Source organism: Aphidius gifuensis, linkage group LG2 (genome assembly GCF_014905175.1).
Source record: "Aphidius gifuensis isolate YNYX2018 linkage group LG2, ASM1490517v1, whole genome shotgun sequence".
Lineage (NCBI taxonomy): Eukaryota > Metazoa > Arthropoda > Insecta > Hymenoptera > Braconidae > Aphidius > Aphidius gifuensis.
In genome coordinates this window covers 27,160,034-27,186,742 of record NC_057789.1, presented here as the reverse complement: position 1 = coordinate 27,186,742, position 26,709 = coordinate 27,160,034, and the positions used below count along the sequence as shown (strand labels likewise).

At 23.9% G+C, this 26,709-nt stretch overlaps 8 protein-coding genes across 9 annotated transcripts; 4 read left to right on the top strand and 4 right to left on the bottom strand.

Moving 5' to 3' along the window:
- Nucleotides 1-466: 466 nt before the first annotated feature.
- On the top strand, nt 467-1,794 carry LOC122849989. The gene is made up of 2 exons (XM_044148940.1): nt 467-904; nt 999-1,794. Exons 1-2 carry the CDS (start codon nt 829-831, stop codon nt 1,373-1,375), a joined length of 453 nt encoding a protein of 150 aa, XP_044004875.1. The 5' UTR covers nt 467-828; the 3' UTR covers nt 1,376-1,794.
- A 44-nt stretch (nt 1,795-1,838) lies between these two features.
- LOC122850673 lies at nt 1,839-2,875 on the bottom strand. Its single transcript, XM_044149805.1, has 2 exons — nt 2,737-2,875; nt 1,839-2,665 (listed from the first exon to the last, which is right to left on the bottom strand). The coding sequence occupies exons 1-2, from the start codon at nt 2,873-2,875 to the stop codon at nt 1,839-1,841; spliced, it is 966 nt and encodes a 321-aa protein (XP_044005740.1).
- An 848-nt stretch (nt 2,876-3,723) lies between these two features.
- On the bottom strand, nt 3,724-4,430 carry LOC122849988. Of its 2 annotated transcripts, none has more exons than XM_044148938.1 (2): nt 4,274-4,428; nt 3,724-4,193 (listed from the first exon to the last, which is right to left on the bottom strand). In XM_044148938.1, exons 1-2 carry the CDS (start codon nt 4,353-4,355, stop codon nt 3,934-3,936), a joined length of 342 nt encoding a protein of 113 aa, XP_044004873.1. In that variant the 5' UTR covers nt 4,356-4,428; the 3' UTR covers nt 3,724-3,933. The 2 variants fall into 2 exon arrangements, with proteins under 2 accessions (XP_044004873.1, XP_044004874.1); XM_044148939.1 differs by having other exon boundaries at nt 3,731-4,190; nt 4,274-4,430.
- Nucleotides 4,431-5,189: 759 nt separating this feature from the next.
- Nucleotides 5,190-9,041, top strand: LOC122850672 (glutamate receptor ionotropic, delta-1-like; the record flags this gene model as incomplete). The annotated part of the gene is made up of 12 exons (XM_044149804.1): nt 5,190-5,199; nt 5,242-5,361; nt 5,459-5,556; nt 5,646-5,729; nt 5,801-6,103; nt 6,172-6,278; nt 6,746-6,916; nt 7,895-8,118; nt 8,193-8,407; nt 8,479-8,735; nt 8,796-8,868; nt 8,937-9,041. Coding segments are annotated over exons 1-12 (1,767 nt in total), but the record flags the coding sequence as incomplete, so codon positions are not given.
- A 1,106-nt stretch (nt 9,042-10,147) lies between these two features.
- On the top strand, nt 10,148-11,309 carry LOC122849987 (G2/mitotic-specific cyclin cig2-like). Its single transcript, XM_044148937.1, has 2 exons — nt 10,148-10,639; nt 10,724-11,309. The coding sequence occupies exons 1-2, from the start codon at nt 10,481-10,483 to the stop codon at nt 11,252-11,254; spliced, it is 690 nt and encodes a 229-aa protein (XP_044004872.1). The 5' UTR covers nt 10,148-10,480; the 3' UTR covers nt 11,255-11,309.
- Nucleotides 11,258-14,438, bottom strand: LOC122849986 (transferrin-like). The gene is made up of 11 exons (XM_044148936.1): nt 14,301-14,438; nt 14,008-14,234; nt 13,615-13,918; nt 13,434-13,544; nt 13,112-13,341; nt 12,784-13,034; nt 12,491-12,726; nt 12,139-12,418; nt 12,000-12,061; nt 11,673-11,935; nt 11,258-11,554 (listed from the first exon to the last, which is right to left on the bottom strand). The coding sequence occupies exons 1-11, from the start codon at nt 14,377-14,379 to the stop codon at nt 11,435-11,437; spliced, it is 2,163 nt and encodes a 720-aa protein (XP_044004871.1). The 5' UTR covers nt 14,380-14,438; the 3' UTR covers nt 11,258-11,434.
- Nucleotides 14,439-14,631: 193 nt separating this feature from the next.
- On the bottom strand, nt 14,632-16,357 carry LOC122849985 (cilia- and flagella-associated protein 43-like). The gene is made up of 4 exons (XM_044148935.1): nt 16,007-16,357; nt 15,452-15,868; nt 15,289-15,390; nt 14,632-15,115 (listed from the first exon to the last, which is right to left on the bottom strand). Exons 1-4 carry the CDS (start codon nt 16,268-16,270, stop codon nt 14,777-14,779), a joined length of 1,122 nt encoding a protein of 373 aa, XP_044004870.1. The 5' UTR covers nt 16,271-16,357; the 3' UTR covers nt 14,632-14,776.
- Nucleotides 16,358-23,392: 7,035 nt separating this feature from the next.
- LOC122849984 lies at nt 23,393-25,696 on the top strand (the record flags this gene model as incomplete). The annotated part of the gene is made up of 4 exons (XM_044148934.1): nt 23,393-23,464; nt 24,027-24,895; nt 25,042-25,311; nt 25,440-25,696. Coding segments are annotated over exons 2-4 (1,332 nt in total), but the record flags the coding sequence as incomplete, so codon positions are not given.
- Nucleotides 25,697-26,709: the final 1,013 nt, after the last annotated feature.

The window sequence follows — 26,709 nt, the reverse complement described above, 5'->3', positions numbered from 1 at the left end:
CGAATTTAAAAAAAAAAATCAAATTATATGTATAAATCAGTGTTTGTCTATATTGTTATATAAAATATGGGACATTAAAATGTTCTCTTGTAAAAAAAAAAATTGAATAATAACAAAATTTAGTATATTATTTTTTCTACTTATAAATATTATTTACTGATTATCTTTAACTTTTTTTTTTTTCCTTATAAACTCATGAGCTGGGCCGATTTAAACCCAACTCATTGGGTCTCATTGGGTTGAGATTATAAAATATTTTTGTTTACTAGAAATACAAATTATTTACTACTAAATCTGTAAGATAATATAATTACGTTTTCTTTAAACAAAAAAAGATTATGATAAATATTTTTCTAAATAAATATAAAATATTTCATATAAATAATAATAGCATTTCTAAAATGATAAATCATTAATTTGTTTTAATGAATAATTTAAAATATATAAAAATTTATATCGGGATCATTTAGCATTACGGAAAAATAATAATAAATTATATAATAGTTTGAAAAAAAAAAAAAAATGAAAATAAACACGAAGGTGAATTGATAAGGTTTCTGAGGAAAGTGGAAAACTCGTTAAAAACATATGACCTTGCATGGCTAAAAGAATTCACAAGTTCGTATTTATATTTTTTTTTATTTTTTATTTACGTAAATTGGTATAAATAAAGAGAGGGGGTAAATTATAATAATAACGATACAACGCTATTATTTTTTTTATCTATTTTGTCAAGTAAAAGTGGGAATTCATATAAAGGGGTTGCACATAAGTTGACAGTTTCATTGTGCTTCTTCACATTTTATTTTGGCGTTTTCTAAAGTAATCATGAAGCGTCTATCTATTATAGTTGCAATTGCATTTGCATCAATATTTATATTTGATCAAGCTAGCGGAGGACCAGGTAAAAAAAAAAAAAAAATCAAATAAAAATAATTTATATTCGAATTTGAATTTATATTAATTAATTGTTGGTTTATTTTATTTTTTAATTTTAGTTTCAAAACGTGATGCTGATAAATCTATGATGGACAGTATTAAAGATATGTTATCTGGTATACCAGGGATTGGAGGTATGTTGGCTGATGGTGTGCAAAAAATGCAAGATGTGTATAACAAAATACAAGAGTTGACAAATGGTGCTTTTGGCAGAGTATTGGGTGGTGCATTACCTTGTACAGCCTATCTTGATGAAGGTATTAAATGTTCTGGAGTATCAACAAAGAGTAGTTGGACAGATATAACGAGATCGCTTTTGGACCCAATTCCGCCACTTATGATTCCTGGATTTGTAAAATCATTAATATATATGATGATGGATTCTATGGCCGCGCCAATGATGGATGTCCTGTTTGGGGGTGTCAAGAAACAATAATATTTATCAATACCTTGAAAAAAAAAACATTATTGCAAATAACTTGCTAAATTAATATTGAAAAAAAAAAAAAAATGTTTGTTTTATTTAATAATTATTACCTATTGATATTTATATTATAAGATATTATTATTTATGTCGTTGATGTGTGTCTTTATTTTTTGTGTAATATATAAATGAATAATAACTATTTCATCATTTAATTGATTAATTATGTATTTTGAATATTTATTATAAACATACCCTATTTATAAAAACATAAAATAATTATAATATTAATATAAATTAATAATTAAAATAATGTATTTTGTTTGTTTAATATTATAATTTATAAGAAATGTTTCAATGTTGAATACAAAATTAAATAATAATAATATATAAAATTTTAAAACTAAATAAAAAAATAAGATACAATTAAATTATTTTATTTATTTTATTATTAAATATATGATACAATATTTTTTTAAAAAATACCAAAAAGATGTGCAAATCGATACAATTTATGAATTCTGTCTGAATTAGTTGTGATGAATTCTGGTAACATTGTTGATTTTGAAGCTTGCTCAAGAAAACTGTCCACTGATGGTAAAATACTTGTTTTTGTTGTCTGCCAAATTTTTGTTATTGCTGTTGCCATTGCAGCTTGTGTTGCATTGCTCATATTATTTGCTATATTGTTTATCATATTATTAATGAAATTATCACTTGTTTTAGTTGAACGATCATTTCTATTTGCTCCAGCAGTATCATCATCATCACCACTACCAAATAATGCTCTGTATGGCCATGTAATTATTCGATAAACTGCACGAAATGGATATAATAAGACATCAAGAATATCAGACATTATTCTATATGGTATTGAGCTAATTCCTTCAGCAACTCTAACAGGTAATGTACTGGCATGTCCAATACTAGTAACAATATCCATAATACTACGTTTAGCAATTTTATGTGTTTCTTCATCATGTGATTCTGATATTATATCAAATATTGCTGCAACTATTGCTCCAATATTTGTTATATAATTTGCATATATTCTTGTTATATTCATTATTAATGATGATATTTTACCACCAATATCATGAATGCCAATTAAATGAAGTGCTCCATTTAAAATTTTACCAACTGGATATAACATTATTTTAGCCATACTTTTTATAATAAAAGCAATAAATTTACCAATTGGTTTTAACGTAAGATTATATATTTCAGTTATAATACTAACAAGTAAAGATGAATCTGTTGTTGTTGCTACAGATGTATTATTAGATTTTACTGTATTATTAACTGAAAATAATTGAAAAACAAATAATTAATTTTAATTGTTTATTGATGTCTTTGTTTAATTTAAAACATGCCTGAATTAGCCAATGATGATTGTGATGAAGTGGGGATATCACTTGAAGAGACCTTGATAATACCATCATCAGATTGACCAATTGTTGATGATATTAAAATGATTATTATAAATATAACAAACGGTGTTTGAATCGACATTGTCAATTGTTTCACAGACTTTAAAATAATGCTTAGCTGCTTTTTTAAATAAAGAAAAATATAAAATTATAATACTTTTTTTTTCCTCTTTCCCCTACTTAATCTATTCTATTCTTATCAATATTTTATGTTGAAAAAATGTCATTTAAAATTGAAATTCTTATGACTAGTTTTAATTTATTTTATTTATTTATTTTATTGACGAGAAATAATACCAAAATTAAAAATACATTTATGGTTTTTTATATTCTTCAGAGAATTTTGATTGTAAAAAAAGCATTTTTTTACATACGTCAGCTTTGTTATTATCAAAAAATATTCGATAAATATAATTTTTTTGTTATTGTATTTTCTTGTCTTCCAAGGTAAATTTTTTATTTACTGATAGGGCCACGTGTGTCATACGCAATTATTTTTGAATATAGTTTGAAAAACAAATATATTATCGTAAATTAAAGATAATTCAATGCCAATTTACCTCAGTTTACGGACTTTTATTATTGTTCGATTAAAAAACACTTAAGTTATTCAAATAGTTTTTGCATGCATATATTTTCTTTTTAAATTATTATTTTTTTTACCTGTACTGTTATCTTCAACTGACGTCAATTGAACAATTATCATTTGCCAATGCCGGAAAATAACGATCCAATTTTTATTTATCAAACACGGGAAAAATAAATTATTATTATTATTGTTTCAAGGTCATTTGTTTTAAAATAAAATAATAAATAATATAAATATCTTTTCATATGAAGATACTATTTTAATTTTATAGTCATATTTTTAAAATAAAAAAAATTGAAAGGTAAAATTGTTTTTGAAATATAATATAAAATTTCTTTTCAAATATAATTTTTTTTTTTTTTTAATTTTTATTCATTTAAATAACAACAATAAACAAATATTTTATTTATTTTGAAATGTTTGTTTTTATTATTACCTTATTTTATTAACTTAAGATTTTAAAGATTACAATATTTATATTATTATAGATAAAATTAATAGTCGCATTGATGTGTATTTTGTGTAATAATTTCAATATTTCAATTATTTGATTAAGAAGCTTTCTGATCCGGTGATAAGTCTGTACATTCATATTTGAATGGTGTTATACTGCTCATAGTACAAGGAAGTTGTTTTTTTACCACATGTATCAAGAAACCATTTATAAATTGCAATAAAAGTGATGTAAATGGCCAGAAATATATTTCTATAGTACCCATTATACCATTTGTTTTATTAACAGCTGGAACTTGATCTGGTGGAGGTGCTGCACCACTTGGATCTGCTTCAGTAGTTGAACTTGAATCACCTGCTTTAAAAAATAATAAATAAATAAATAACATTTAATAAAAATAATAAGTATAAATAAATTCAAAATTATCAATTATTTACCATCATCATCATCTTGTGAATTAACACTCAACAATAATAAAGTCACCAAAAAAAGTCCGAAAAAAAGTTTCATTGTACGCATAATTATTATTTTATTTCAAAAATAAATAATAACAACAAGAAAAACTAGTACCCAAGTTTACGGCCCAATGAAAGTATTTATACAAATACTTCGGTATTTATAAGCTGTCGGAAAATTATACTAATGCATTTTTTCTTATCGAAATTTTATTCAACACTGAAATAACGCATCGTTGTGTAATACACAACAATTGCAATACATACTCAATTTTAAATGACCATCAAATGCCATAGATAATAATATTTTTATTTTTTTTTACCACGACTTTTTATAAAAACTATATTTTTAAATAATAAAAAATATACATTTATATTTATTTATTTAATCATTTTATTATATTAAAAATAATTTGAAAAGTTTTTTAAAATTACTCAAGGGTCGTGCAAACTAATAATGTATTTTATTTTATTTTTAATAATATTAATTCAATTAGTAATTTAAAAAAATTAAATTCAAACACTTAAATGAGCTCTTTCAATATTTATCAGCTATAAATATTTTGTTTATAATTAAATTAAATTAAGGGAAGATAAAAATTTATAAATATTTGAAGGTCATTTATTATATGTCAATAAAGATTGACATATAAACTAATAAATAAATAAAAATCTAATTTTTATTTGCACAGTTATTTGTATGATAAAATCAATGAATTTTATTGTTTCATGAATAAATTTTTAGCAAATTATCTAAATGGCATTGAATATAATATATTGATTTTCTAAAATTCAAACATATTCTAAATATTCAAATGAAAAAAAATGATCAGTTATTTACAGTTAAAGAAGTCAAACACAACGATTAGAATATAATAAAAGAAAAAATTGTTAAAAAATGTGGAAAAGTATAGCTACTTTAATTATTATTTATTTTGTTAAAAATTTAGATTGCCAATTGATTAGGCCAAATCATGTGTACGAACAAGTCATTACAGGGGTTCATCATTATTACAACAATACGTGTATTATTCTAATGCATGCTACAAAAGATCCTATAGATACTCAAGGTTTGTTTAATTAAAAAAAAAAAAAAAAAATATCATTTAATTAAGGCAAAGGGTGTTGTTAATTTTAATATATTAATTTTTTTTTTTTTTTATCAAGGACTTGAAGCTACAAAAAATTTGATGGAATTACAAGCATATTTGAGCAAGAAATATATTCGAACTGCAATTATGGAAATATCCATTTTCATATCAAAAGTATGTAGAAAATAAAAAACAAACTTGTTTTTTTTTTTTTTTGATAAAATTTATTGTTGTCGTGTTATTATTTCTATATTTTTATCAAGGTTGGCCAAAGCTATTATCACATCAAACGACCATTGTTTGTATTTTTAAATGACAATGAAGAAACTAAACAACAATTTTCACGTGTAAAAAATATTTTATAATTATTTATTATTTTTAGAAAAAATTCCAATTTACCTATTTATAAATATTTTAGGATGTTGCACCCTGGATTGATATGTCCTATCCAAATTGGCTTGTTTTTATGAAAAATGAAACAAATATTGATGATTATTTTGATGATATTTATGTACAATTTGATTGTACTTTTATGACGTCAAAAATTTATTTAGAGGGTGAAATAATAACTGAGGTTTATCAAATTGACAGAGGTGCTGAGCTGAGAAAAAATTTATTTGCTACTTGGAATCATTCTACTGGAATTTTAACTCCAAAATTAAGTTTATATCAACGAAGAAATAATTTATTTGGTCATACTTTTCGTGTTATGTCGATTGAGGTAATTTTTTCGAAATTATTTTTTAATTATTCGAGTATATATCTATATAAATTTATTATGTTTATCAGGATCCACCACAATCAATGATTTCACGAAATATTAAAAATGAAATTATTGGTTTTAAGGGATTTTTTGGTGGTGTTATTGAATTATTACAAAAAAATATGAACTGCACGTGAGTTTACTATTTATTTTGTTCATCATCACCATCATCATCATCATTTTTTATTTCTGTATTATTTTTTTTTTTAATTTCCATATCTGAATTTTTTTTTTTATCATCAGATTTATTTTTAGTTTCTTTATTTTTTAATTTTTCACGTATTTTTTCTAATTGTCTAGCTGTTTCACGTCGAAAATATTCATCCTGATTTGCTGCTGATTTTTCTTCAAAAATATCTGTTTTTGTACCATCACCTTTTCTTCGTCGACGTTCAGAATAATATTTATTTTGACATTCTGTAACCATTTTAATTGGTATTTTATTAATAAACATTCTACATCTACGTAACATAATTTTTTTTCCAAATTAACCCTGAAATTTTACTCTAAATATGGCGAAATATCAATTTATATTTTTTCAAATCAATTGCCAACTTCATTTCTATTAAATTCATTTGTCTATAAATTTTTTTATTGCAGAATAATTTATCAGGACAATGATGAATGGGGATACGAATTGGATAATGGAAGCTGGACTGGTATGATTGGTTCATTAATCAATAATAAAACTGATATTGTTGCTGCTGAATTAATGATGACAGCTGAAAGATTAGATGCTATTAAATTTACAACACCTCTTTACTCAACCAAGTAAGCATTATCAAATTTAAAAAAAAAAAAAAAAAAAAAAAAATTGTCTTGCTGGACACTCAAGTCCATATGCATCGTCATTCCACTAACGCAAATTTAATATATTGATTTTTTTTTATCCTTACGTTTTGTTGTCAAACAAGCTAGTTTAATATTTAATTAATTAAATATTAATTTTTCAATTAATATTTAATTAATATTAATATTATTTATTAATATTATTTATTAATATTATTTATTATATTATTTATTAATATTATTAATTTTAATATTATTAATATTATTATTATTATTATTATATTATTATTATATTATTATTAATATTATTAATTTTAATATTTTTATCTGCATATATATATTTTGACGTCAAAAGATTTCTATCTACTGTTAAACTATACGCCAGACAAAATATTATCACTATTTTCTTTACGTCAATATTTTTATTTTATTTTATGCATTGAACAGACAGGTATTCATTATAGTTTTTTTAATTTTTTTTTTAAATTTTATTTTTCCATCAAAAGCTAAAGCTATATGGTATTTTTATTAATAACAAATTTCTATATTTAATAGATCTTTGAAGCTCTTGTAGTTACTATATATAAATACATCAGTAAAACTAAATTGCTATAATTTTATTATAAAATAATCTATTATGACATAACCCAGCCTAAGCTGCTTCTTTTGATCATAAACCCTTTCTTAAAGAGCACACACACAAAATGACGTGTGCATTTTACCAAAAAATAAAAAAATTCCTACATATAAACAATTTATATTTTAAACAATTATTATTTATACACATTTTTGTATATATAATTTAATTTTTAAAATATAAATTTAAAAAATATATTGGTACATGCGTGATTATTATATTTATAGACAATTGTGTATAACTAAAAATGGAACTGTATTTATTTTTATATTTTTCATCTGTTCTTTTCAGAGATATGCCTCAAGGCTTTTTTTTTTTTGCAGAATTCGTGCATTTATCAAAAGACCATCTTCATCACCAATTAAATGGGCTGCATACTATGCACCATTTAGCATGGGTCCATGGTCAATTCTTGGTATATCTATTCTTGTAACAGGTGCATCAATATCATTTGTTAAATATATCGAAGCAGCTAATAAAATCAATGATGAACCAGCATCACTTACAGATACAATTTTAGGTGTATTTGGAGCATTATGTGGTCAAGGTGAATTATTAATTCTTTATTATAATTAATATCTTGATGTAATATATTTTTTTGCAAATGATTAATCAATAAAGGAATGGAAGCATCATCACTTGATCCAATTAGAATTATACATTTTGTTATTCACATGTGTGGACTTGTTATCTTGGCTGCATATTCAGCCGCACTTATAAGTTCATTGGCTGTTAAAACATTTGTCATGCCTTTTACAACGATGAAGGGACTTTTACAAGACGGTACATATCGTTTTGGTGTTGTCAGTGGATCAGCTGATTATAGTTTTTTTCAAGTAATAAATTTATTTTATTTTTCATTTTAAATGTTGATATGATGTTGATAATTTATTTTTTATTTTTTTAGAACACATCAGATGAAGTATTGAGTGTATTATTTTCTGAAATTCTTGTTAAAGAAGTTGATTTACCATCAAATTATTTAGAGGGATTAACAAAAGTATGTGATGAATATAATTATGCATTTATGACTGTTGATGATGCTGTTGCACAATTATCATCATCAGTTAATTGTATTTTGGTACCATTGGATACAATATCTCAAACATCAATTGGCATGGGGCTGAGACCTGGTAGTCCATATCGTGGAATTCTTGATTCAAAGTAAGACTTGAAATATTTTATTTATAATTTTTAATAATACTTTCGACAATTTAATTTTAGTCTTCTTCTTTTGAGAGACAGTGGTCTTATGCAAAGACTTTTAAATTCTGATTGGGCTCTACCTGGTGATAATGTGAGATAAATTTAATTTTTAATTTGAAAAATTATAAGTGTAAATTAATTTAAAAAAAAAATTTACAGGAAGACTCGTTGTGGTCAACAGTGGGAATTTTTGATATTTTACCATTGATTGCTTTTTTATTAATAAGTATTATTTTATGTTTATTATGTTTATTTATTGAAAAAATAATTGAAAAAAAAAAAATTAAATTAAATAGAGAAATAAAAATTGTTAGAAAATTAAAATTAAATATCAAAAATTCATTGAAATTTCAAGCGAGAGATAATAAACTATTTAAAATAAATTCTAGAATATTAAAATGATAATATATTTATTTTTGTGAGTAGAAATAATAGAAATTTATATTGTTTGGGATTTATTTTCAATATTTTAGTGACTCGACAAAACTTACGAGGTAAACATTTCTCTGGGGATTTACACGTCAGTAGTCTCTGAATTGTTGAGTAGTTTATACTTGTTATTTTATTTCATGAAAAAGTGTTTGAAAAAATAAAAATATATTAAATAATATTAGTAAAATAAAACGACAATTTTATTATTAATTTAAAGAACAGTGCTGTTATTTTTTAACTGGAAATAAAATTAAATTAATAATTAAATATGTCTTGTGTTGATTTAACAAATAAAAAGTTTTGTTTTTTGGACAAAGAAAATCCATCACAAAAACAAAAAGAAAATGTTAAAATTAAAGAAGGAAGTGAGCAAATAAAATGCAAAATAATTTCACAGCAAGTTCTCAAACGACCAGTTTTGTTTATTAAAAATAATGATAGTTTTGCATCATCAAAATCAGATTCAATTCAATCAGTAAATACAAAAAACTGGTCATCACAATCAAAATTTAAAATTTTCAATGAACCAGCAATTAAAAATGATTTATTATCAAAAAATACCGATGAAATTAAAAAAACAGAAAATATTAAATCATCAAAACTTGCATTTCAACGAGCCAAGAGTTTTTTTATAAACAAAGAAATTGAATCATCAAAATATAAAACAAATGAACTTTGTGGACAAATAAAAAATGAATCAAAAAAAGTTCATGGTGTTTTAAAAAGACAAATATCACTTGCTGCTGGATTTAAATTTGATGGTACATTAATTAATCGTCGAATTCAACAATTAAAACTTGAAGAACTTCGAAATACAGAAGAAACACCACTTTATTTTGTCAATAAAAATTTACCAAAACTCGATGAGGTAAACAAATTTATTTAAAATAACAAATATAATTTAATTTTATATTTATTTATTTACTATTTTATTTGTTTTTTTTTTTCCTTGTAATAGGTCAAGGTTTTACACAATCAAAGAGGAATAAATTATCGAAATTCTCATCCCCCATCGAAGGAATCGAAATCAATGTCTCGTCATGTTGCATACTGTGAGAGCTACAGCATAGACATTATCAAATATTATCGTGAAGTTGAAGAAAAACGTCAATTGAGATTTAAAAATTTAAACAAACTCAATATAACATTCAAAGAACGTCAAACAATTATTTCATTTATCATAATAACAATGGTAAAAAATAATTATTTATTTATTTACTTGTTGGTTTGCTTTATAAATTTTAAATTATATTTTTTTTTTTTTGTAGACAATGCACTCGTACTCGTCAAGTACATTATACATAGCTGTACGTATTTTTGAGGATGTTGTAAGAATTGTTAAAGATACTGTTGATAATTTACAACTCATTGCACTGGCTGCAATGTGGATTGCAATTAAGAGAGACTCGATTACATATATTATTCCAACAGTAAGTAATATTATTCTTAAAAAATAAAAAAAAACAATAATTAAATTCTTGATGATTTTAATTAATTTTAATTTTTTTCTTCAGGCACAAAAAGTTGCTGACTACTCAAATGGTGTATTCACAAATGAAGATGTTATAAAATGTGAAGCTGAAATTTTATCTGCAATAAAATTTGATTTAGCATATGCTGATCCAAGTTTCATAATGAGTTATTGTCTTGTTTCAAATACATCTTCATTAATTGCCAGTGATGAAAAAATTGCAAGAGCATATTATTTTGGTTCATATATGATTGATCTAGCTTTACTTGATGATCAACTCATGTCAATATCACCAATATTATTAGCAACAACTGTTGGTGAAATTGCAATTGGTTTAGTAATGCAACCAGAAAAATATTTAAGTCTTATTCATTTTGAACAATGGCGTACTGATATTGCTAGAAACAGTTTTAAAGATTCAGATATTTTTAAAGTTAGATCAAAAATAGTTCGTTGTATTGTTGCATCATGCACTGATAAATCATACAGTCGTACTATTTATAAAAAATATAAACGCACTCGTTATGGTGCAATTTCTGATGATTTTTTAAAAAAAGTTAGTATGCTTGTTTGAAATTCATTTATTAATTTTTATTTTTTTTTTTTTTCATTTGCAAGTTAATCTTAACTATTTTATATTACCTGATTTTATTTGATATTATATTGTTTTATTATAAAAGCTATTTGTAATTAAGTTTACTGAAAAAAAAAAAATAATTAATATTGTCGTCGATTGATTGTTGTAAAAATTATATTAGTATGTTTCTGTGAAACTTGTTGTTGTTTCAAAGGATTCTGGGGTTTCTTTGATAGTCGCCCAGTGATCCCAACGATTCCATGATCCATCGATCGCGACAAGCTCTGTTGTATCATCCTAAATTTATAAAAAAATAATAATATATAAATTGCAAAATGTTTAATGGTATATTTATAATAAATTTATCAAAGTTTTTATAATTTTTAATGATTTGTTTTGTTATCAGATTATTTACCTTGAATAAAATATTTCTCTGGCCACCCCATGGGCCATATATTTGTAGAAGATCTGGTCTCATTGAATAGAGATGTGTTGCTTCGATAATACCATGTGTTAATTCTTCAATGACATTTGGAGATTTTCCCTCAGAGCTAACAAATATTCTTGGAGGTTCTAGACCAAAGTTACATTTTTCCCATTCATTTATTGATGCAGTTCCTCCATTTGGACACAACAAGACAATGTCTTCTTGTTTTATATTGATATCAGTAATATTTACTGAAAATAAATTTAATATTATTAAAAATTTTTCATTTCTTCGATGATTTAAATTAATAATTACCTAGTTGTTCAACTACAGTAAATGGAACAAATGCAACATCACCTTTGTCCATTGCCAAACATCTGAAAAAAAATTTTAAAAATTAAATAATACAGTTAAATATTTATTGGCAATTTGAAATATTGAAATATAATATTACTTGAGAGCTCCTTTAGCACCACTAAATGCCTCTGCCTGAGTTGGTTGACATTTGCTAGCAATTATAACTGACTCATCTTTTGAAGCAACATTACCAGCACATTGTTCACAAAGTTTTGATCCAACTGGTGCACCAGGTGCACATGATGACACAAATAAATCTCCAATATTATTTTCTGATGTTATTAAATTTGATTTTTGTAAAATTTCAATTGGTGCAATCCATCCAGCATAATCATTCTTGTAATAAGTATGACAAGATTTTTTTCCCTTCAAGTCGCCTTAAAAAAATAATATAAATTCTATATAGAATATAATTTTTTTTATCACTACTTAATTGGTAATTAATTTACCTAAATTTGTTATCATGCTATTTTTTTTTACAACAGCAACTGCTGGTATTTCGTGATATTGAGTCTGGCCAATTCCATAGCTTTCAACAACAATTGGCTTAACATTATATTCTTCAATGGCTTTTTTTACATCAGCTCCATCAATCATTATTAAATCAACTGCATCATCTCTAAGTGCAATCAAACATGCTTCTTGATCTTGCTCTTGAATGCAATCAAGTTGTGGTCTTGCATCTCTACATTAAAATATATTTATTAATTTAAATATCAAATTTTTATTATTTTTAATTTACCTTGAGAATGATGCTTTTGCTAAAGCCCGACATTTTTCAAGACTTTTTTCATTCCAAACACACCAACGTGCATCTCTCTCTGGTGTACCAGAATTTCTTTCAATAACATCTAAATATTGTGCCTCAATAAGATGTTCTTCTGGCTTAATTGGAACTGTTTTAACAGCAAGTGTTTTATCATCAAGAAGAAGTAAATTTTTCCACCAATTTGATTTTTCTTTTTCACCAATAACACCAAGTTCTGACAATTCCTAATATAATTAATTTATCATGTTAAATTCTTATCATATCATTAAATAAGATTAATATTATTAAATATTTATTTAACCTTTTGAACAGCATCGACATCTTTAACTTGTCCATTTGCCATGTAGCCCTGCCATGGTCTAGCAGCCCATGTGCATGGTTTTGTTGTTGCATCAATTGGTACCTTGGTACCATCAGGACAAAAGTACATGTAATCACTTGCTTTTTCAACTGATGGTGATACTGTTGTTTTGCCAATTGGTAAACCAAAGTAACGTTTAACATAAAGAACTTTTGTCCATGCAATATCACCTACAAATAAAAAAATTAATACAATAATAATTTTAATTTAATTTCAAGATGAAAAAATAAAAATATAAAATATATTTTTAATTTTTGCTTACCTCCATTTTGTGTTAGACATCTTAGGGCTCCTTCATAGCCAGAATATTTATCAGGATAATCACAAACTTCTGGTTTTTCACAGAGAGCACACATGTTGCTATAAGTTTCCTCTGATGGAAAAAAAAATCATTATCAATTTGTAATTGACAGAAAATAAATAAATAAATTTATTTAACTTACTTAATCTTTGATTAATTGTTGGATCTGGTGACCATGTACCAACAAGACATCCTTTTTTAAAAACATTACTCAATGCTCTTATTTCATTTTCACGTGCTGAATATTCAGAATTGTTAATATCACCAAGTACACCCATAGCTTTTAATTTTGTTATTGGTATTTTGTATCCAACATTTCTACCAATTCCTGTATGACAAGATTTAAGTCCATATAGTCCATGAACATCGTAAATTTCAAGATCTTTATGAACAACAGCAACTGCCTCGTATCTGTAAGGTTCATCAACTTCTTCTTTGGTTCTTATCTAAAATTAAATTATATTTTTTTAGAATTATCAATTCAATGTTTAACAGAAGTATTTTAGTAATTAATTTTTTTTTTTTCCATCATCACCTGTTCAATGATACTGTAGCCAGCTTCTTCAGCAAAATTATTTTTTGCTGCCAAGTACATGTCTTCTGGATCAACAGCAACAATATCTGCTTCTTTTCTTCCAACTTTTTCAATACAATCATATCTATCACGACCAGACACACATGATATTGGAATTCCTTTGACAATTGATTCATCCATCATTTTTATACAATCATTCCAGTATACTTCTGGTACACACATTGTAACTAAAAATTAAATAATTAATTTAATTTATAGATAAAATGTTTATCTTCAAGTTTAAAGATACTTACAGACTGGCTGCTTGGTAATTTCAGACTTGACAATTGCTAAATATCCAAGCAAAAATAGCTGGATATATTTTTTTGCCATTTTAAATATTTAATTTAATTTTTTTCGTATTTTAATAAAGACCAGACTGTTTATTTTTCAAGTTGATCCGATCCTTTTATAGTGACTTGTTGAAAGTGAATTTGGTGGGGGCATTATTGATGAACAAAATATTCGCATATCTCTCCTTATTTTTCTTGATATCAATACTTTTTTAAAAATTTTTCCTCAAGTATTTTTCATTATTTTATAAAGAAGATTATTTTTTATTTTTGTACTTTTATTTTTTATATATTTGTTTTGTTTTTTTTATGCAGTATTAAAAGATTAATATTTTTTTAACTCTAAAATATTGTCTGTTTTTTTTTTTAAACAAAAGGCTTTATTTTATTTATTAATTTTTAAAAATAAAAATATTTTATTTACAATAAAATTTATTTTAATTAAATGTATTTTTTAAATTTTTAAATTTCAATGTTGGATAAGTTTTAAGTTTAAGAAGCTCAAGTTGTGCTTGTAATGCTAATAAATTTCCATAATTATCTTGAATTTTTTTAACAATTTTATTTCTCATCATAATTGAATGAAATTTATTATTTAAAAATACATTTTCTTTTTTATAATTTTCATCATTAATAATAATTAATATTTTATTATTTTGTAGTTTTATATTTTCAATGATACTTGTCAATTGATTATTTTCCATTTGCCAATAATTAATATTTCTAATTGAATCAATGAGCTTTATTTTTTTAGATTCAATAATATTTTTAAATCTCTGGAAAAAAACAAGTTTCTCAATGTAACCAGTGATTTTAAAACCAACAAAATACACCATTTAAAAAGTGAAAAAAAAAAAAGAAAATAATACAAATAACATAGTCCTTGAGTTTTATAAATAAATAAAAAAAAAAAAAAAAAAAAAACGAAAAGCTGGCGCCAGTTATTCACCTTTCTTGTTGCTGAGTGGCTTTTAGATATTTCGTTGTCCTTCTCCAATAATCCTATGCCATCATGATGACGCATCAAGTACATTTGTATTTCCTTTGTTACCTGATAATAAAATACAAAATTAATTATTTAATATATATTCTATATAAACAGCATATATTACTTTAACTCCTTGTAAAAATTTTAATTCATCCTTCATGTCATCCAGAGTTATCTGCATACAACAATGTTTCCATTCTTTCCATTCAATAAGTCGTCTATACTCAATGGTACAATTCATAGCATTTATTTTTTTTTTTCCAGCATCAACAATTGCACGATTGACTCTTAACAGCTCATCAAATGGTACCAGTACAGAATTTAAATATTCACTTGATTGTCCATCAATAAATATTTCAATTTGTCCCATTTTTAAAATCAATTGTGTTTCAATATTTTGCAGTAGCTCATAGTTTAATTTTTTTTCATCATCAATTGTTTCTTTAAATTGTTGTATGTTATTTTGTAAATTTTGAATTAAACGTTGATGTGAAGCTTGAGTCTGTTCTGCCTCAGCCAATTCGAATGCACAACATTTAAGCTACATTCCCAAGATAGCCATCATTAAATACATTAGATCAATAAAATAAAATTCATTATTATCGTTTATTTTTTTCTAGATATAAATTTAGTAAACCTGTTATGCTAAATTTAAAGATAAAAAGAAAAATAAACTTACTCGTGTTTCACTTTCAATTTTTGTTCTTCGCAATTTTAAAAGAAGATGCCAATGATTGTTATCAATTTGACTTGGAAAGTTCGTTGGCATCGCATCAATAGTGTCAATATTTTTTAGATAATCATAACATTCACGTGGTAATATTAATGATTTTTCACCACTCAATATACAACGACTTAATTCAATTAAAAATGTTATTGATGTACATGTTAATTGTAAATTACGTGGACGTTTTTTATAATGACGTAAAAGATGCTCAACCATTGGTTGTTTTAAATCAAAATATTCACTACGAAATTTTGATTCTAATAATTTATCACGTTTGTTTAAATTATCATAACGTTGTTTTATTTCATTAACAGTTATTTCTAATAAATCCATATGTTGAATATATTTTTTTAATTTATTTGATAATATTGTTAATTTATTTTCTAATTTTGCAATTTTTTTAATGCCATTTATACGCAATTTTTGTCGTAATATTTCACGATATCTCATTAGGCTTTCTTGTAAAATTGATGACTCTAATTTAATACGTTTTTGAAAAAAAATATCAAGTTCATGGTTAAAGTCATTGACACTTTTATTCAGGTTTTCTGAAATAAATATAAATTTAATTATAATTAAATTAAAATAAAAAAAAAATTAAAAATTTTTTTTAAATTAACCTTGAACTTGTGATAATTTTATTTCTAAAATATTTTTATATTTTAATCTTTCTGCTGTTAATTTAGCTAATGCATTATTGTAAATTTTTATTTCAATTTTTTCTTCATTTGTGTATTTCATTGGATCTTTTGATAAACAATTTGGCCTGGGTATTTCTTTTTTTAACTCGTCTTCCCATCTGGAATAAAAGTTTAATAAAAAATCAGGATAAAAATTAATAGCTTACATTTTTATTTAGTTGAATTATAAGGTATTAAATTTGATAATATTATTTACCTTACTTGGAGTAATCCATCCATCATTTTATTGAGACAATCGTCACGAAAATTCCAATCAATAAATAATATTTTTTGTGATTTATTTTGTGAATTATCACTTGCAGTATTTACTGTGTCAACCTTATAATTTATTAATTTAAAAACTTCCTTGTCTTCGACCTTGATAAGTGTTTGTGGTTTTTCTACATCATGCCAGATTAATTTTAAACAACTGTGATCAACATTACAAATGACATTAAACATATTTTTCAATTCATTTGAACAATTTTGTATCTCCTTGATACGACTTTCAGCCAATTTAATTTCACTTTCTTTTCTTCTTCGCATATCATTAAATAAATTATTAAAAAATATCTGTAAAAGTAAATGAATTTAAATTTTCTAAAAGGAATTTTAATTTAATGCATTAAAATCAATTGAATAATTTATTTTTTTTTTTTAAATATTTTAGAATTAATTATAAAATTGTTAATTTAATTTAAAATAAAAAAAATAATTTAGTTTATAAAAATAATAAATACTTTTAATTTTTCTTCTCGAATAATTGTTGAAATATTAATTCTGGCAGCTTCCACAAAACTTCCATCTTTAAATATTTGATTTTTAATTGGAGATAAATCATCTTGGATCCATCGATGAGTTGTTGTCCCTGACATTGAAAATTTATCTTCTTCATCACATTTAAAAAATTGATTAAAACACTTTGAATTATTTTTTTTAACAATTTTATTACTCTGCTTGTTACTGTTAATGAAAATGAATGATAATTATTATTTATTTGTCGTAAAAAATAATTTAAAAAATTCAAAATACTTGTTAATTTGTTGAGCAAGATTAAGAACAAAATTCTCCCATTCAAAATTATTTTTTTCCTCTTCAGCGACAACAGGAAATGCATAATTATTGACTTTTATTTTTCCATCCAATGATATTAACGAACAAGCTGGAATATTCATCGAATCCCAACACTTTTTTTGTATAAAATTCTTGATTTTATCTTGTTTTATGATCAACAATTTTAATTTTTCCTCTGTAGATTTTTTTTTCATTGTATTTTCATTTATTTTTCTTGATCTTTCAATAGTATTCAAATCGAAATTCGATAAAGGCAAACGTGCATTTTCATCAGGCTCAGCTTGATTTGCATCTAAAAGTGTTTTTAGCTGTAATAAAAAAAAATATATTAATTTATAAAACATCTAATAATTTAAATTATTTATATTGTTTTAAAAATATTACTCGTAATTTTAAATTATTAATATCTTTAATTATAGAACATCTTTTCGAAGCCATTTGATTTTTTTCCATAATCAAGTTCAAGGATATTGTCGTTTCGATCCAAGTTGAATCATCAGTTTTATATTCCAGCATTAATCCAGTAAATGTTGGAAGCATTTGAAGAGCGTTCGTAAAAGTATCACCCTCGTATTTAAATTCAGATTGATTTATCGGACTGAAACAAAATTAATTTTTTATTTTTATACATGTAATTTTTTTATTTGAACGAGCACATTGGCGCGCTACGCGCGCCTGTATCTATACCTTCTATAAGGTTCATTGTTCATTGATTTTATAAACACAAGTATTATCATAAAAAAAAAAGAATGAATAAATTGACGAAAAATTTTTTTAATTTATTTATTTACACATAAATCACACATAATTCACACGTAATTTTTAGTCTAATAACATCAAGATTGAATGTTTACTGAAAAAGTTGTGCTACCTTAATATGTCAATTTTAAAAAAAAATATAAAAAATATTTAAAAAAATTTTGTTTTTGAATTAATTCTTCACACATAAAAAACACATAATTCGCAAAAAATTTTAAGCCCAATTGCATCGAGATCCGATGATTATTGAGAAAGTTGTGCTAGCTTAATATTTGAATTTTTAAAAAAAATGTAAAAAATAAAAAAAAATTTTCTTTCAAATTTATTTCTTCACACATAAAAAACACATAATTCGCACAAAATTTTAAGCCCAATTGCATCGAGATCCGATGATTATTGAGAAAGTTGTGCTAGCTTAATATTTGAATTTTTAAAAAAAATATAAAAAATTTTCTTTCAAATTTATTTCTTCACACATAAAAAACACATAATTTGCAAAAAATTTTAAGCCCAATTGCATCGAGATCCGATGATTATTGAAAAAGTTGTGCTAGCTTAATATGTCAATTTTTAAAAAAAATATAAAAAATATTTAAAAAAATTTTCTTTCAAATTTATTTCTTCACACATAAAAAACACATAATTCGCACAAAATTTCAAGCCCAATTGCATCAAGATCTAATAATTATTTAAAAAGTTGTGCTAGCTTAATATGTCAATTTTAAAAAAAATTTTGTTTACTCGCTTTTTTTTGTTGTTTTTTCGTTGCTAACGAAATAAATAAAAAAATAATAGAAAAAGGCAAACAGAAAGAAATTTGTATGAGAGTAAGTAAGAAAAAAACAATGACCAATCAAATGTCCGGAAGACCGATGATGTTTGTCCTTTTTATATTAGGATAATCTTTATTATATTATAAAAATTTTATTCATCATAATTATAATTTTCATTAACCACTCATTTTCTATTTTTATAGCCCAAATAAATTAATTGCCGAAAATACACAAACGTAGCAACCACACAATAAAATACAGTGAAGTTTCCTTTTTATAATAGAGAAATGTTAAATATTTAAATTAATTAAATTTACCTGATTTTCGTTGCAACAATACTTCTATCTTTACCAAGTGTTATTATAATATTATTCGAAAGAATTATTGCAAATTTTAATCCACCTTCTTGTCGATGATGTGACGAATAAATTAATAATGTTTCATTGATATTTTCTTTATTTTTAATTATTAAAAATCCATCATAACCAAATGTCAATATATATTTTTTATCTACATTCATATTAACAAGACGAAGTTTATGTGAAAGTAATATAGCCTCGTTTAAATAAATTTCATTAAAATTATTCTAAAAATTTAATTGAATTATTATTTTAATTTATCAATAGTATTATTATTTATTCACCTGGAATTTTATTTGGTAGAGTTGTTTTGTTAAATATGGATTTACAAAAATGTCATTTCGTGTTTGTCCATAGTGAAGGTGTTTAAAAATATTTGGTAGTTCAATGATACAACCAAGTTGATTAATTTTATTATTCGAATTATCAATTTTGTATATAATTATATTTTTTCCAACCATAATATTGTGGTGGATAAGAATTAGTACTTTGATATCTCCATTTTCTTCCTCAAAAATTAAAAAATCAATAATCTATTTGAAAAAACATTTATCAACATTATTTATAATATCAAGAATAAACATGTTATGGATTTTTTTATTTTACTTTTTTAGGTATTTCAAGGAGTGTCATTACTTCCAATTTCATGAACTCAAATCCCTTGATGATGAATAATTTTCCATAGTTTAAAGCAGCAACACCCAATATTTTTTCCATCCATGAAAATTTGACTTGATTCAATGCTTCTTTTGTTAAATAAAATGATTTTATTAAAATTGGATTTGAAACATTGTTGACACTGATGATATTGCATCTACCAGCGTCAGTGGATATTGCAACGATAGGCAGTATCTCATGCGACACGACACAAAGAGCTGAAGAATTAATTTATAAAAATTATAATAATTACAATTATAATTATCAATATATTGTTATTTACTTTTTCCATGTGTGTCGAGTATTAAATTTCCTAAAAATTGACCACTCTGTCCTTCAAAAATATTTAATGTGTCAAGACAATCAACGACTCCAAAATTTCTAGCTGATGGATTGATTGGAAATAAAAATAAATATCCAGAGCCTTGATGACAAATTAATTGTATTTTTGGAATATCATTATCGTCATTTAATTCAAATATTTTTCCATCGTCTGTATAAATTAAGAGGCTATCTCTTTGGCTATGACGATTTAAAAAAATTATTTTAGATGAAAAATCCAAGCTCCACGTTGCCTTCCAATGACATTCTATTGATGTTTTTTTATAAAACTTGAATTGAAAATTGAATCGTGAATCGTTTTATATGTATTTTTTTTTTTAATTTAAAACTTACAATTATTTGTGGCTTGGAGTTTGATACAACAACACCATCTTGAAATGCAACTATCAAAGATCTTTGAGATTTTTCTTTGTCAGATTTTACGACAATGTATGGACGTTCATCATCCCTGTTTATTAAATATACATTACCAAAATCATCAGACACTAGTAAACTTCCTTCTTGAGTCCAAGATGACGATACAATTTTATCATTTTTAAATGAATTTATTATTGGCGATAATGTTACAATTTTTGAACATACACTTATTTCGTATGTCATTATTTTTCCTGATGTTTTTCCACATTGGCATACTAAGTAAGGTGATGAGCTAGATATTCTTAAAAAAAATATAATTAATTATAATTTCATTATTTTTAAATTAAATAATACTCACGAAATATATTGAAAATCATCAGCAATATCAGTGTCAATATCAGTCAAATATTCTCCAGTTCTCCAAAGCCAAATAATTAATTTAAATTTTGGAATAAATGTTAGTGTTAGCAAATATTCTGTTCCTGCAAATGCACTTGATAAAAAACCATTACGTCTGTCTTGATTTTTATAAACACATTTTGATACAATATTAATTTCTGGATATGTAAAAATTGATATCTTCGGGTATGAGCATCTTTCAGAAATAGCAAAAATAGGAACAACCTAGTAATAAAAAAAAAAAAAAAATAGATTATCATAAAATTCTTATGAATATTAAATTTTATAAATTTCATGTATTATAAATCCCCAAATAATATATTCAGTTAGATTAAAAAAGCACCAGTTGAAATTATATTCCGTTAGAAACATGAAAAAATTCCTGATATTTAAATTTTTCTACTTTGTAATATTATTTTTTTTTATACAACTAGATAGACTTAGATTATAAAAACTGATATATTTTAAGAGTCAAAAAAAAAAAAAAAATAATTCTTGTATTTCTAATACAAACCGGATGTCCAGCAAAACAGCAAGCTCCTTGGCCTCTCTCTTCACTGTTAAATTTTTCAACTTTTTCATCTTTTGTATCTAGGTTTATAAATATCACATGAATCCCCGAAGCAATCGCGAATATATTTTTTCCCAAAAAACCAAATGACTTGATGTCTCCAAATTTAATCCACCTGTAAAGAAAAAAAATTTAATATTATTTATATAATTATTTATACTTGTTATAATTGAAAAATATTATATTTACTTTGTTTCATTGTTTGGCATTGCATAGAGAATACAGCTAAATAACTTATCCGAAAATTCACTGGAATAAATAAAGTGGCTGTTGCCCAGGAAACAAAAGTGACGTTCTTTATTGATTATTAATTTTTAAAATAATAATTGACGTCAATAAAACGCTTTAGGACAAACAATACATGTTTTTTTTTAATTTATCATTCGTTCCAATTTTTAATAATCAAAAATTTTAATTATGACCCTCTTTATCATGGCAATTTTTTTTAATTTATTATTATTCATATAATTAAAAAATTAATTATTAAAAAAAAATTGTAAAAGTTCTAAAGCTTCTTATTTTATTTGAATTATGAAATTTATTTTTAGACTTGCTTCTGCAATTTTTATGATAATTATCATTTGTTTATTTTTAAATTTTATCTTAAAAATTGTGCATTGTATTGATAAAAAATTCAAGTATGTCACTGGTTCACTGTGGGGACTCAAATGGTTTGAGACCGTTATATTTTCAAGTAATGGTAATGCATAATAATAAGTACTGCGCCTTAAAAGTTTTTGATTTGCCATCGACACTTTCGTATTAAAAATTCTTTTTATAAAATTTTCAAATTGCTGTAATATAATTTTTTATAATAAATTTTTTTTTTCTGAATATATTAAATAATATTTAATTAAATTATTTAAAAAAAAAACATTTTTATGTTAATAAATAAATCAAATAAAATATAATAGAATGAAAATAAAAAAAAAATAAAAAATTGGTATACTTAAATTTTAAACGGGAATTTGGTTTATAATAAAACAAGAATTTTGAATCTAAATAATGATGATGAAATAAATCCCTAAATTCCAATTTTTGGGTCAATGATATTTCTATTTGAATAAAAAAAAAAAAAAATAGATATATGATAGAAAAAAAAAAAAAGATAGAAAGTTGTCGTAGATGAAGAAGAGGATGGATTTAATCCGGTATTTAAAATTTTCCAAAAAAATGTCGAAGTTAATGGATTCAATGGTAATTGATTCCCCTGGTCTATTCGTTTGGCTATGGTGGTGATGGTGACGAGCCAGTGGAACAGTAACCCAGTAAAAAAAAATAATATATTTATATATAAAAAAAAATATACGCCCCACCATGTATCTAAGCATATAAAGCTGACCATACCACTGAATTTTTTTTATTTCCCATTTACCTATCGAACAGTTGTGACATAAAAAAAATTAATTAAGTGAATTTTTCACAATTAAAAAATAGTGGTAATAATTATTTAATTATAATTTGTTTTTTTTTTTTTTTTTTTGTATTTTAAAATTAGTGTTTGTGCATGAAAAAATCTTTTGGATTATTTACTGTAAAAAAAAATTTATTGTGGTGAAAAATAATAATATTTAAAAAAAATAAAATCATAATTTTTAACTATTTTTTTTTTATTTTTGATATAAATAATTGATAAGTTATTTAATTAATTTTTTTTCAATTTAAAAAGTCAATATATTTGTAATTAAATTCAATTTTTACTATTATTATTTAAATATATGATAAATAAAATAAAATAATAATTTGTATTTGAAATGTTTGAATGATAAAAAAAAATTATTAAAAGGGCAAAAAACGGTTATTTTAGAATTATTATTCACAACGCAAAACACCCTCATTTTGTATTCATTCCGGAAAACCTTTTGATGAGTTTAAAGTCACAACGCGTATCTCAACAAAGTGCTTGTACACAATAACATTTAAATCAACTGATTTCACATTTAACTATTATTATACTATAACTTATAAATACACCAATTAAAAATAATTTAATAATTGCAGGTAAAAATTTTATCACGAAAAAAAACAAAAAGTATATACATTGAAATAAAAAGGAAAAAAAAAAATGATTGGATATTTTGGTGAATGTAAATGGCGGGGGTCAACAAGACTTCAAATGTTGACTCTATTAATTCTTGTTGGAATAGTCAATTCAATGGATGTCTCAACAACCCTTTCATCAAATCACAAAGAACCCACAGATTCTATTAAATCAATTGATCTCAAAATGGAAGCAAGAAACGATGAAATTTCTCGAATTATAGAAATGCCAGAAGCCACAAATGAACCAACAAAAGTTCATCCAGTATATCCAGAAAGCAGAGCAAATTCTGAAATTAAATTATCACCAAATCCATCAGGTACTTGGAAAAGTGTAATAAAGACATCAACAAAAGATAGTTATTTAGATGCATTAAATCATTCGCATTTAAAAAATTATCAACCTGATGTTTCATACAATGTAAATAATAAAAAATTATTAAGAAGAAAATATGAATCACCAGTTTATCGTCCAACATCATTGAATATTGAAATATCAAAAGAACCAAAAACATATGTTACACCAACAACAGATACATTTTCTCCAACACCAAGTGAATCATATTCATTACCAATAAATGAAGCAACAAATTTTAATGAACAAAATCAATATGGTACATTAGAAAATTATAATGATTATGAAGTAACACAATATAATTATAATGCTCCAAGTCAAAGCTATGCACCATCACAAAATTATGCACCATCACAAAATTATTATGGAAATTCACAGCCTACTTATGAAGCACCAAGTCAAAGTTATGGAGCATCAGTTAATACTGCATATGGTCCACCAAAACAGTCATATGGAACACCAGCTCAACATCAAGGTGAGACGCGAGGTAGCGTATTTAATTAGAATTTTTTTTTTTTTATTTCTAAAGATTCAACTGAAATTATTGAAAATTAATTTATGAAAAAAAAATATAACTATTACTCACATGGGTTTTAAAATATTTTGTAAATTAAATTTCAGGTCACGAAGTATCAAACTGGAATGGCTATCAGTTTCCAAATCTGATACAATTACCATCACTATCGAGCATTGGTTTAGCCTGGCCATTGGCAATTAAATTAAATGCCTTTACAGTCGCTAAAATAATATTAAAATTAGTTATATTTAAAATGATTGTTAAATTCATTGCTGTTATGTGTCTTTTATTATTTATACCAAAATTGAAAGCAAATAAAGAAGGAAAAGATGATGATGATGCTGATGATGATGATAGAAGAAGTGCTATCTCGGGTAAGTTGAATTATTCAATTACTAATTATTATATTTTGTATTTTTCAACTTGAATAAACTGGTTTTATAAATTGGACTTGTTATAACTTTACAAAGAGATTTGAAAAATATTTTTCTTTCAATTTTAGAAGATTTGAGAACACAAAAGTTGAATGTTTTGACAGCCAATGTATTGGAATCAATTGAAAAATATGAAACGAAAAATGGAACAGTTGAAGATGATGATAATTGTTCAAGCTTTAGTTGTCGATTAAGAAGACTCATTGGAACCGGTGATACTTGGGATGATTATTTTAAACTTTTCAATAGCTATGCAGCTGAAGAAGATGATGAAGATGAAGCAGAAGAAGAAGAAGACGAAGAAAAAATAGATGAACCTATTAAAAAAAATACAACAGAAAAAAAAACTTAGTATAAATTTAAAAAAAAAAAAAATTAGATAATTTAAATAGTAGATATACATTTAAAATTTAATTTATTTGTTTCATAAATTCAATGTATATTTTTAATATTGAAATATTTGGAAAACAAAAAACATTTGAATTTAAAGAAATACAAATGCTAGTTACTTAATTAATTATTTATTTATTTATTATTTTTTTAAAAAAATGTAATAATTAATTTTTCTTTTAAATAAATAATTATAAAAAATAATTTAATTATTAAAATATGAATTTTATAATTTATTTTAAGTTAAGAAATAAAAAAATTTCAATTTTTGTTTTCTTTTTTATTTTTTAAATTTGAATAAAAATATTTGAATTTTAAATATAAAAATAAATTGATCGATTGATATTTTGAAATAGCTCACCAGAAGATTGTCGAGTCTCATATGAGATGATTCGTTTGGAATTAAGATCAAATAGAACAGGAAGTCTGTATACCCCTTGTTTCCGTTTATTGAAAAAATTAAGGTCAACGTCTATAAAATGCAAACACACAATAATTGCCCTATTGTGTTGAGCACGAGCTAAAAACAAAAAAATAAAAAATAATTAGAATAACAAATTGCCGATAAATAAAATAATTACAATAATAAAAGAAAAAAACAAATTAATTTTCACGTAGGTGGATTGTTATTCTTGGCTAATGACCACTTTATGACCACCGTCAATTATCGTCAATTGGTGGGCATCTAATCAAAATATTCTCGTAAATTTATGTCATAAATTTGTTTACAAGTGTTTATTTCATTTTAAAAAATCAATTGCTTAAAAAAAAAAAATAACCAAAATCAATTAAAATTAAAATTAACACTGTCCAACGAAAATAAAAAAAAAAAAATTTATTTTTTATATAATTTAAAAAAGAAATTTATGTTAAATAATAATTTAACAATAATTTACAATTTTTTTCGCCAGAAAGAATGATAGCCAAATAAAAAAAATAATAGTTAAT